This window comes from Lynx canadensis, chromosome B2 (assembly GCF_007474595.2).
Source record: "Lynx canadensis isolate LIC74 chromosome B2, mLynCan4.pri.v2, whole genome shotgun sequence".
NCBI lineage: Eukaryota > Metazoa > Chordata > Mammalia > Carnivora > Felidae > Lynx > Lynx canadensis.
In genome coordinates this window covers 95,154,775-95,168,131 of record NC_044307.1, presented here as the reverse complement: position 1 = coordinate 95,168,131, position 13,357 = coordinate 95,154,775, and the positions used below count along the sequence as shown (strand labels likewise).

The 13,357-nt window shown below is 35.8% G+C and overlaps 1 protein-coding gene across 1 annotated transcript in view; it reads left to right on the top strand.

Annotated features, from left to right (window-relative positions):
• Positions 1–13,357, top strand: part of HACE1 (HECT domain and ankyrin repeat containing E3 ubiquitin protein ligase 1) — a 122,200-nt gene that overhangs the window by 16,735 nt on the left and 92,108 nt on the right. The window contains 2 exon segments of the mRNA XM_030316034.1: positions 754–829; positions 8,643–8,774. Of these exon segments, the coding sequence (XP_030171894.1) occupies positions 754–829; positions 8,643–8,774 (208 nt within the window).

Genomic DNA, 13,357 nt, shown 5'->3' with positions numbered 1-13,357 from the left:
AGAGAGAGCGAGACAGGGAGAGACAGAGCATGAGTGAGGGAGGGGCAGAGAGAGAAGGAGACACAGAATCTGAAATAGGCTCCAGGCTCTGAGCCGTCAGCACAGAGCCTGATGCAGGGCTCGAACTTGGAATGGTGAGATCATGACCTAGGCCGAAGTCAGGCGCTTAACCAGCTGAGGCACCCAGGCACCCCACCCCCCATTGTCTTATATTTCTGAGGAAGGTTACTATTCCAAATGTTCAGTCAACAGTAGAAATTTCTTAGCATTTTTAAAAAAAAAATTATTTATTTACTTTAACATTTATTTATTATTGAGAGATAGAGAGACACAGAGCATGAGTAGGGGATGGGTAGAGAGAGGGGGAGACACAGAATCTGAAGTAGGCTCCAGTCTCTGAGCTGTCAGCACAGAGCCTGACGCGGGCTCGAACTTACAAACTGCGAGATCATGACCTGAGCCGAAGTTGGTCGCTTAACCAACAGCCACCCAGGCGTCCCGTTTTCCTTAGCATTTTGAACGATAAAGTTGTCTTAATGACACAAAAACCTCATTGTACCTTTTCTTTATCCTATTATCTTGAATTATAGAAACAATTTTTCATTTTATTTCATATGTTATAGTGTTTATTTAAAAAGATACAGATTAATATTTGCCACCAACTAATGTTGAGTGTAGTCAGTATTGCAATAAAATAATAGTCATTTGCTTATTTTTCTTCTACCAGTTATCTGTGTCTTTTTTTCTTTTCAGGCAGAAGAAATGCATGAGTAAATTATTAGAATACAGTGCTGATGTCAACATTTGTAATAATGAAGGCCTTACAGCAGTAAGTGCTAAGAATTTTATCTGAGATTTTTAAAATACTTTTAGAAAATGATATTGGAGGTGATAGTAATGCAAAATGCAGTACAAGTGTTTCTGCAAGTTACTTCTTGGTGTTCATGAAGAAGATACAGAATGATTTGAGACCTGATTCTCTGCTGTATTAAGAGAAGTTACGTTTCACTCTGTTTCTCCTATCTCCTTTTTGTTTGTAACCTTTCACTTATTTTGAAGGCTTATTCCTCTAGCTTTTGTCACTGACTTTCAGGGCACTTCTTAGGGGCATCTCTGCTCTTTCTTCATAGGAGAGCTGTTTTTTATTAGGTCCTTTAAAATATTTTAATATGTACGTGGCATGGTAGGAAAATTGGATGGCTAGGCAGAAAGGAAAAAAAAGACAATGAATGGAATGATCACTCACTGTATCCTGTGCACTCAGAGATAATCACTGTTAATATTGTGGCCTATATCCTTTTAGACTTGTTTATATCTTACCTATGCTAGAATTTTTATCCATTTTGCTATGTCACATAAGTTAATATGTTTTTGATCCATATAGATGTTATAGGGAAGTGGTGTGGGATATTTCTGAAAAGATTGTTGAAATCCAAAAATCTTTAAAAATTTATTTATTTTTATTTTTATTCTAGTGCAGTTAATATGCAGTGTTTTATTAGTTGAAGGTATATAATGTAGTGATTCAATAGTTCTGTACATGAAATAAAAATTTTTAATCATTTTCATTAATGGAACATTATTCATTTTAGAAGTTGAGATAAAATAGAATTATGTGATTATTGAAAAATTGTTTTGAAGTTGTGACAGATGTTAAATTTTATATATCACATTTTACCTTCCTATATATGAGGTGATGGTATTAATTAAGTGGATGGTCAGAATCCTTTCTATTCAGTTTTTATTTTTAATTTCAATACAGTCAACATAGAGCATTATATTAATTTCAGGTGCACAGTATAGTGATTCAACAATTTTATATGTTACCCAGTGCTTACCATGATAAGTGTGTGTTTTGATCCCCACCCCCTATTTCATCCATTGCTCCCTCCACCTCCCCTCTGGTAACCATCAATTTATTCTCTATAGTTAAGGGTTTGTTTCTTAGTTTGAAAAATTTTTTTTTTTTTTTTTTTTTTTTTTTTTTTGCCGATTTTGGTAGTGTTTTATAGATTCTAAATCTTTTAATTTGTGGATAAAGAAGAATATTGAGTATTTACATACCATGCCAGTTTTTAAGACCTTTCTGATTAAAAATATTTTTGGAGGTAGGGGGTACTGGGGCATAACAAACAGCTTGCCTAAGATTTACTTTATTCTGTGAATGACTTACTAAAGGTAAAGAATAAGCTCAATCATGATTATTATGTGGAACCCACAATTCCTGTGATAATTCAGATTTTGTTATATATTAACAACATAACGCTGTCTATAAAGAAAAACTGTAGTCTGAATATCTACAAGATGCTTAGTGATATGGTAGCTACCATTTGGGTATTACAAAACTATGGCAATGATGTAGACCTGTCCTTAGTACACTATCTGATATAGGCAAGTTAAGATGTTCAGTGTTAACATAATCTGTTTAATCACATAAGTTTTTATCTGCTAATTTCCCACTCCTGAACTTTAAGGAAGGTAGAGTAGAAAAGTTTTAAAAATCAAATTTTTACTTAAAAAATTATTAGTGCATATATTAAAAAAATTTTTTTAATGTTTATTTTTGAGAGAGAGAGAGAGAAACAGAGCGTGAACATGAGAGAGGCAGAGAGAGGGAGAGACAGAGTCTGAAGCAGGCTCCAGCCTCTGAGCTGTCAGCACAAAGCCCAACACGGGGCTCAAACCCACGAACTGGGAGATCATGACCTGAGCCAAAGTCGGATGCTCAACCGACTGAGCCACCCAGGTGCCCTTGTGCATATATTTAAAGAGTCAAAAGATTCTACAAAGCTTGTTGTAGAAAAATAGTCTCTGCACTCTTTCTGACTGGGACCAACCTTAATATTCTCTCCTGTGGCCCTGAATAGTATAGTGTGCCTCCTCCTCTTGGAAACTATTCTGGCCATGAACATGATTCTGCCTAGGCCCAGACCACCATGATGGAATTAATTCAACAGCTGGGCCACTTGACTCCATCAGTTGAAGGAAGCTGGGCTGGTGAAAATATGTTGCTGCAGAACTGAGTAGTTGCCAGCAAATACATGGGACAGTAAAGCCAAGGGCTCCTGAGTTGGAAGAAACCTTGTATGAGGAGCCAAGAGCCCCAAGACTTTTCTTACAAAAGGAGAGAACTGTTGACTGTATGCTTTCTAGGCTGGTTACCCTCACAAAGGACTTCTCATATTTCTTCATTCATTTGCTCTTTCAACAGTTCTTGAATACCTACTGTGTGCTGAGCACTTTGATATTGTGGGATAGAGCCATGAATATGACTGACTGGTCCTTGTTGTCCCCAAACTTCTAAGGAAGACAGGAAAGTTAACAGGCAGTGGTAACACAATGTCATGAATGTCAACATAGAAAAGGGAGATGCTATGGAAGTCCTAGCAGGGGCCCCATCATCACTTGGGACATTGGAAGACGTATCCCAGGGACATACCACATGAGCTAAGTCCAGAAGGACCAACAGAAGTTAGACTGGTGAATGTCGCGGTTGTGGGGTTGAGAGAGGGGGTGGGGAAGAGTTTTGACTCAGTGGAATAGACTGATGAAGGCTTAGAGATGAAAGCACGCTACATTAGAGTGGTGAGCTTAACTGGTGTTCAGGTACCCCTGGGGGTTCATGGAAACTTCCCAAAGGTCTTTGGCATGGATAGTTACAGGGATCACTTTCCAGACCTTTAGCTACCGTATGTACTTTTTTCTCAAGATTATGTGCTCAAGGAACATTCTGTAGTAGATATCCTGCCCTTCCCACCTTCACCTTCAAAATCACTCTTCCACCACTTTTTGAATGAAGTACATTTTGTGCTCAGCCTTCCTGAATATTGCCAAGGCACATTGTTAAGGGTGGCCTGGGGTAGTGTCAAACAAAAGAGCAATTCAAAGTATTAGTGTGTGCAAAGACTCTGTCACTCAGTACCCACCATAAAATCATGGCAGGATTTTGTAGACTTTTCCCTGCCTTACACATATTGCTGTTAGGGGTGAGGTAATTAAACTGAGTTGGTTTGTTCCAAACTCAGCAAAATTATAAAAGTGAGGCAATAGGAGTGATGGAATATTTGTTTGATTATGTCGCCTATAGCATCCCCCAACCACTGTCTGACAATTCACTGCCTCTAACAGAGGTCTATGAGAGCAAAGCAAAGAACATTAGTAAAAAATACTGAAGGCAATGTTGACTTATTTCACCCAGGTGACAAAATCAGGGTGAGACCTGTATCTTACCTGTCTATCTCAGGAAAAAGAGGAAATGGGTAGTGACTGCTAATGGGTACTGGGTGTCTTTTTGGGGAAATGAAAATGTTCTAAAATCGATTGTGGTGACGATGATTGCACAACTCTGTGAATACACTAAAAACCACTAAGGTGTATACTTTCAGTACAAAAGGTGGATTGTATGGCATGTGAATTGTATGGCATTATACTTCAAATAAATGTACATCTATGTTGTGACACCCCTCCAAAAAAGGAAACATTCTCTTGACTCTCCTCCCCAACTTTTATAAACTGTTAACTCCGTAGTTAGCTCTTAACTATTTCAGTGGATATAGAAATTTAGTTTCCTCAAATCTAAATAATGTACTACTGTTGCTACTTCTTGCTTTTTCAGTTTTAGGCATTACCAATTGACTTTATGGAACATAAGGTTATTTGCTCTCTTTTCCAATCCCGCCTCCTTTTATCCCATCATGTATAAGCACTTTTCTGTCACATCTTTCCAATATAGTTGTTGTAATTTTAGTTAGATCATTTTTTAGTATTTTAATATTTAAATTATATTTATACTGTTTATAGTAGTACCAAATAGTTTGTTATAGTTACTTCTCTTTATTAGATAGCATTTTGTTTTTCATGTAGTCAAGAATTGCATAAAAAAAAATCAAGATAATTGTAGATTCTTAAGTACCTATAAGAAGTAATACAGAGAAATCCCCTTACCTATTGCCCAGTTTCCCTCACTGGTAACATTTTACAAAATTATAGTATAATATCATGACCAAGATATTTATAGTGACATCATCTTTCTTGTTCAGATTTCCCTAGTTTTACTTGTTTATCTGTACCCAGTTTTACTTGTGTGTGTATATGTATAGCACTATACAGTTTTATTACCTGTGTAGGTCTATGTGTCCACTACCACAGTCAATATTCTGAACATTTCCACCTCCACAAAGATGTTTCGTTTTGCTTTTCTTTCATAACCATACTTTTTCTCCCCTTCACTCCATGCCTAACCCTCGGCAATCACTAATCTGCACTCCATCATTTTAAGAATGTTATATAAATGGAATTATATTGCATGGAACCTTTAGGCTTTTATATGTTCATCATATTCCATGGAGATTGATCTAAGTTGTTGTATGTGTCAATAGTTTGTTCCTTTATATTGTTGACTGGTATTCCTTGGTGTAGATGTACTACTGGTTAGTATAGTATAGTAGTTAGTATAGTATAGTACTATAGTTAGTATAGTATAACCATTGAAGGACATCTGGGTCATATCCTGTTTGGAGCTATCTCGAATAAAGCTGCTATAAACAGCTATAGTGTACTAGTGAACCTGTATTAGTGTACAGGTTTTTGTGTGAACATAAAAGTTTTCACTTCTCTGGAATAAAGGCCCAAGAATGCAGTTGCTAGGTTATATGGTAGTTTCATGTTTAGTTTTAAAATGCACTGCCTAACTTTTGCAGAGTGCCTGCATCATTTTATACCTCCAGCAGCAATGTATGAGTGATCTAGTTTTTCAGCATCTTCACCAGCATTTGATGTTATTACTGTTTTTTTATTTCATCTGTTATGATGTGTGCAGTTGCTATCTCATTGTGGTTTTAATTTGCATTTGCCTAATTGACATCTTTTCATGTCCTTTTTTGCTATCTGTATATCTTTCCTTCTTTTTCTTTCTTAAAGTTTTTATTTAAATTTCAATTAGTTAACCTACAGTGTTCTATTAGTTTCAGATGTACACTATAGTGATTCAGCACTTCCATAAAATACCCAGTGCTCATTACAGGTGCCCTCCTTAATCCTCATTGCCTTTTTAATCCATCCCCCCACCCACCTCCCCTCTGATAGCTATCAGTTTGTTCTTTATACTTAAGAGTCTGTTTCTAGGGGCGCCTGGGTGGCTCAGTTGGTTAAGCGGCCGACTTTGGCTCAGGTCATGATCTCACGGTCTGTGAGTTCGAGCCCCGCGTTGGGCTCTGTGCTGACTGCTCAGAGCCTGGAGCCTGTTTTGGATTCTGTGTCTCCCTCTCTCTCTGACCCTCCCCCGTTCATGCTCTGTCTCTGTCTCAAAAATAAATAAACGTTAAAAAAAAAATTAAAAAAAAAAAAAAGAGTCTTTCTTGGTTCTGTTTTTTCCCTTTGCTTGTTTTGTTTCTTAAATCCACATAGGAGTGAAATCATGCTAATTGTCTTCCTCTGACTTATTTTGCTTAGCATAATATTCTTTAGCTCCATCCACATTGTTGCAAATGGCAAGATTTTATTCTTTTTTATTGCTCAGTAATATTCCATTGTAGATACACACACACACACACACACACACACACACACACACACACACACACCCCACATGTTTATCCATTCATCAGTTGATGGACACTTGGGCTGTTTCCATAATTTGGCTATTATAGATAATGCTGCTATAAACATCAGGGTGCATGTATCCCTTTGAATTGGTATTTTTGTATTTTTTGGGTAATTTTGCTATCTATATCTTTTGACATGTCAACCTATATCTTTCAACATCTTTTTTTAGTGTTTTATTTGTTTTTGAGAGAGAGAGACAGAGAGAGTGTGATTGGGAATGAGAGAGAGGGAGACACAGAATCTGAAGCAGGCTCTAGGCTCTGAGCTGCCAGCACAGAGCCCGATGCGGGGCTCGAACCCACGAACTGTGAGGTCATGACCTGAGCAGAAGTCAGACGCTTAACTGACTGAACCATCCAGGCGCCCCAATTGCATTGTCCTTTTTAAAAAAACAGTACCCTGTTCTTGTTTAAAGGGTGCAGTCAATATTTCTCTCTCTGAGAGTATTAAATATAACTTTTTCTTTTGCAGTTTTTCCTTCAATATCCATGGTTCCTTTTTTTCTCTTGCTATTTATTTATTTATTTAGTATTTTGTCTTTCAGACTAGATGCATTTGTCAAATATTTGGTGGAACTGGGAAAAGCTCTTTGAAACCTCTGTTTAAATGAAGGAGGTTTATTCACTGTGGACTTCAGTGTAGGGTGATATGCTTGGGCATTTGCCTTTAGGATTCTTTCTGCTGTCAATTTCTTTAGGCATTTACTCTCAAGTTGGTCAGATTCCTCAGAGAAAGCTCTAACAGTTTCCAGGAGGATGTTAGTTAGCATTCTGGATGCTGGGTAGAGGAAAATGCTTTGGGATTTCAGTATTCAGTGTGTGTAAACTTGCACTTCATCTCCCATTTTCAGTATGATATTCTTGCTTCATTGTGCCTGGTGTCTCTCTTATGTAGAGACTGTTTTCATGCCTCTTGTGTTCTCTCAGATGGGGAGGGGCAGTTATTGGCCTTGAAGAGTTCAGGAGGGATGGTAATTTAAGGGTCTAAATCTTATTTAGGTCTGCTAATACAGATTTCAAGAGATGCAAAGTGCTTACTACTGATTTTGAGCCTTTTGGGATTTCAGTGATCTGAATCACCTTCTTGGCTTTCTCTACTGCTGGTTTAGGATTCAGCTTTTTGTTCTGATAACTCTGACAAAAGCTTTTAGCTTCCAAAACTTGTTGCTATTTAGTCTCTTTTTTATCTTAAGATAAAGATCTATCTTTTAAGAAAAAGTACTCTTTATTGTCATTTCAATGGAGTTTGGGGAAGAAATAGAAGTTGATGCATATGTTCAAGCTGCCATCTTAAAACAAGTTTCATGATACATTTTTTTAATGGAAAAAAGTCATTTGAAAAATGCATGGATTGGGGCGCCTGGGTGGTTTAGTTGGTTGGGCATCCGACTTTGGCTTAGGTCATGATCTCATGGTTTGTGAGTTCCAGCCCCACATTGGGCTCACTGCTGTCAGCATGGGGCCCACTTGGGAACCGCTGTCTCCCCCCCACCACCAAATAAATAAAACATTAAAAAAATGCATGGATGGCATAGTCCAAAGTTTTAATATTGATTGAGTGGTAGATTTATAGGTGTTTTATCTTCTGTATATATTATTACTTATGTATGTTACATGCATTACTTGTAAAAGACATGAGGTAAAGAATATGGTGCCTACTGTGTTAATTACTTTTTTACTCATGTTTGCTTCTGGGGAAGGAAAAGTATCCAGTACCTTTTCTTTAGAGACAAGCTATGCATAGAGTCCAGGATCATCCAGGAAGCAGAGTATTTGATGATCCTAAGTCTAGGACACTTAACTATTTTGATCTATGGAATGCTTGATTTTGAAGTACATAAAGTACACGGTGTGTAACCTACATCTGGATGCATAGTTTTTCCCCATATAAAAATATAGGAAAATGTAGGGGCTTTCATTTTAATTTAATCTTTAGTGTGTGTATCATGCTCACATTTGAGATGTAATAGCATTATTTATCTGCTGGTTTTATATGAAACACTCCTTGCACAAATGTTAAGTAACTCCATGGCTGCACAGATACACTGGCTGGCTGTGAATGGGCGGACAGAACTACTCCATGACCTTGTACAACACGTCAGTGACGTCGATGTTGAGGATGCGATGGGGCAGACAGCACTGCATGTGGCCTGCCAGAATGGTCACAAGACGGTAAATTCATCCCTGAGGACTTTAAATTGCATGTATTTATTTTTGAAAACTTTGAATTTATGAAAAGTTTTTCACTGTGCATAATTGGGAACATGAAGCACCATAGCAAAATCTTATGCATTATATGGACTTATGATTAATATATTCTTTGTGTATAAAAGGAATAGAAAACAGTGCTTTTAAATCTGTTTAAAATATTTGGATTTCAAATTTATTTCTGCTTCATAGATTTTCACTAAAATTTTAAGTGTATGTTCGCATGTAATTTTAAGTAATAATGTTCTTATTCTCAGTCTTATTACATAACTTTTTCATATTTTATTTTTTACCATTAAGCCCCAGTTACTGGGATTAGATAGTAAGAAAGTGAACACTGACATTACTTAAATAGTTCAGCTTGGATTATCATATTTTTCTGCTGTCTTGAAATATGCTGCAAGACTAGAGTGATGGTTTTCATTCTTTCTTAGAGTTCTAAAATCATGTATTTGTTTAATGTCAGTACTTTCCTGTTACTCCCATGTACAAACCCTTTAGCTTTATAAATTGCTAATAGTTGGGGTGCCTTGGTGGCTTAGTTGGTTGAATGTGCAACTTTGGCTCAGGTCATGATCTTGCAGTTCATGAGTTTGAGCCCCACATCGGGCTTGCTGCTGTCAGCGCAGAGCCCACTTGAGATCCTCTGTCTCCCGCTTTGTGGTCCCTCCCCCACTTGCACTCTCTTTTTCTCTCTCTTGAAAATAAATAAATATTAAAAAAAAATCATTAAAAAAATAAAAAAAATTTTGCTAATAGTTTTCTCTTTCATTAGGAGAACTGCTGCCTATGTAAAAATTGTTAGCTTAAGATTTTAATATTTGCTTTGCTATAATTTTCTATCCTGGTTACTTTTGAGTTTTTTTTTCATATTTAACATTATAATACAGTGTTACTTATTTACTTGTTAACTACAACAATAACAACAGCAAAAACCAGCCAAAAAAAAAAATCACCAGTAACTGCAAAGATACAGAAATTAGTGTGTTTATTATTTTGTACATACTCTCTCTGAGTCTTTATGTTGGGAGAATTCCTACTGGAATCTGGATTTTCATCTCTGCAAATACTTTTCCTTAATTTGGGTTCAGGATGTAGGATCCTTTGTGTTTAGAGGCTTTATGTATGACTATAATTCACAGAATATTGCACTTCTTTAAGATAGGCCGAGTGTGACACTGCTGTGTTTTATAAGAATTGGATAAAAGGAGGGATATAGGATTTTTGTTTTCTTTACTGGAATTTCTTCTGGACACCAATTGTTCATTTTTATTTTATTTTTTTGGTGTTTCATCATCTGAAAACTGACCCAGTGTTTCCTTCTCATTAGTTTTTACTTTCTGAGAGTCAATACTATTCATTGAAAAAGCATTCTGTGTGAAAAAAAAAATGATCTGAAATGCTCTAATGTGGTGGAATGGCCCAGGTTTTTAAAGAACTGTTGTGTATTAGAGAAGGGGTCCTGCTGGCAGCTGTCATAGGACAGAAAAGCACCCACTTTAATACAAACATTCTCTGTTATAACAGATTGGAGTGTCATTTACTAAGATTATAAACCCTACCTGTTGCCCATAACTTTTGTATAAAACACTGGAATTCAGATCAGAAGAGATCTACAAAACCCAGTTTTACTTGCCTTGAGCCAGTGAAGAAATAAGAATTACTAAGAAAACCTTATTTCAAAACATGTGTATTACAGGCTGCATTAAAAATTTAGAATTGCCTTCTGAAGTTATTGAAGAATAGTTAGTATAAGTATAATATACTCCATATGGTTTACAACCTAAAGCAGGTGTGGTGAAGGAAGGGAGAATTCCTCATAGTCAAATGCCTTTGAAGAATTATATTCTCAGAAGATTTATAGGGGGCCTGACTTCACTACAATGATGAGTTTCACAGAGTGAGATTTTGCAGATATAGAGGAGGAAGGGTACAAAAGCCATGTTGATTTGTGGTTGATTGTATTGGTGAGTGAGATTCCATTCTGTCATAGTTGGTCAATTATAATTATCTGCAAAGATCATGAACAGAGAAAGTATGTTTAGCACTGACTATTTTGTGAATCATTGTATGCATCTTTAATTCTTCAATTAGGGCAAGAAAGAATCTTGAAAAATTAGTCTATCTCTTAGCTTCCAGGCTGAAATATACCTCTAAAAATCTTTGTTGGTAGTTGTGCTAATATTACCTGTGTCTCATAATTACTTACATATTTCTGGGACATGTTCAAATCTCAGTGGATGAGCATATGATATGATTATTACAGGGTAGGGATTATTGATTTTTTTTTAACTCTTTGTATATTTTTCCCTAAGTTGAACACTGAGTCTAAAATGCTTTGTCAGGTATCCTAGTGACTTACTTTAGCAGCAAGAAAAAAATGGCCTTTTTATTGTCTCCAAGTAGCCAGTTCATGCATAAATTTATTAAAAGGTCTTCAAAACTTGGTTCCATGTAGACATATAACAGTGCATGTAGGTTTCAGGATTTATATTTAAACTTAAAAACTTACATATTGTTTATATATATTTTACAGAATAAAATAGAAAACTTTAAAGGGCGAAAGCTCCATTTAAAATTATTTTTAAAAGATATTAGCACTTTTCAAATTAAAGAGGCAGATATGCTAATCCTCTGAAATTTACTTTCTCACTCCATTTTAGGGTAAATCTCAGGAGTACATGGAAAGATCCTGATCAACTGGTTAAGAACTCTAAAGCTTTGTAGAATTTGTAATTGAATACTGCATTCTTGCTTTGATGACAAGAAATGCTGTTCAGATATGCATTATTTTTTTAAAAGACAAAAGATTTGGAAGAAAGATTCATTTTTGTTTTAACTAAGAAATTGAATAATCTTTGCCATGATTTCATATAGATGCATTGGTTTCGGTAGTGGTAAATCAAGATAAAGGTGTCAGCATCTTACTGAAAGAAAGTGGCTTGCTTGCAGTCTGACCATTTTGTTCTTGCAACAGAGTAGCACTATGATTTTAAACTACTTCTGTTCTGATTTAGAAATGATCAGGTGAAAGAAATGATCATAATAACTCCTTAGTATTTTAATTTTCTATAACTTTCCTTAGGTCAGCTGTTATTAGTTGTATGGTTTGTCTTGGGATATTGATTTTATTTTATTTATTTATTTTTTTAAAGATGGCGGCTAGCAGAGGTCAGCTCCCTCACCTCTACAGTTCTTCCATCATTGCCTTTTATTTTTTTTTGACGTTTATTTATTTTTGAGACAGAGACGGAGCATGAACGGGGGAGGGTCAGAGAGAGGGAGACACAGAATCTGAAACAGGCTCCAGGCTCTGAGCTGTCAGCACAGAGCCTGACGTGGGGCTCGAACTCATGGACCGCGAGATCACGACCTGAGCTGAAGTCGGACGCTTAACCCACTGAGCCACCCAGGCGCCCTGGGATATTGATTTTAAAAATCACTTCAGAGTTTGGTTATTCAGCTGGCCTAGTATATAGTCTTTGGCAACTTTTTCTTCCCTTGCCCTTATCTACCTCCTAAGGTATATTCTGTTTACCGATTATGTAATTAGTAAATTGTTGTCAACACTTTGAAGACATTTCAGAGCGATAATAGAATTGGTATTGTTATTACATTTATTGTTTATTTTTACTATCATTATTAATATGGATGATGTGATTCTGCAAGGAAAGGTAGAAAACATTCTCTGAACCCTTAATTCATTTACTCTTGTATGGTAAGCTAGGACCAGTGTGTTTGATTTTTAATCATTTGATTTCTAAGTTTTAGAAAGTATAATAAAACATAATATTATTCTACATAGATATAATTGACACCAATTTTTTTTGGCCATAAATGGAACTTACTTTTTGATACTTTTTCTCTTCGTCATTAGTTTTTTAAGATGTATTAATGTGTTAAATTGCCACAAAAGGTTGATTACTGGTTTCCTAGAATAACTTGGATTTAGAAGCCCTAGGAAATTGTCAAATGGTTTAATCTCAATTTATATAAATTAGAGTATACAGCAGGATTAGTTTATGGACTAATTTCACTTCACTTAATTTTTATTTTTAACTTTATACTCCTAAATTTATATAGCTAAATATGAAGCTTGACAATATAAAATGATAGTTGAACCCTGCTTAGAGTAGATTTAAGCCCTTGAAACTTAAAAACATTGTTTGACACTGACATTATAGACTATCTTTGATAGAACTGACTGCATGTTTTACTGAAATTGTAAGCTTGTTAAGGAACAATGTTTGCCTACTTTCAGTCCGCTCTGTTGATACCTTTCAGTCAGCTTCCAAGCTTTTCATCTAGAGAATTACAGGACAGCCATGCAAACTTAATTGAAAGCTTTTACAAAAACATTTGTTGGGTTCAGCCTTGAGGCACAAAGGTAGATAGATTAACATTTTGGATTGTATTTTTAGGTTCAGAGTAATTTTATCTATTCTAATGTTAGAATTCTCCTTTAATCACTTCTGGGAAATGTGAGCAAATAATAGAAAGTTCTGTTACTGTGATTTTCAAACACAACTGGAAAATAATGAGTTTTA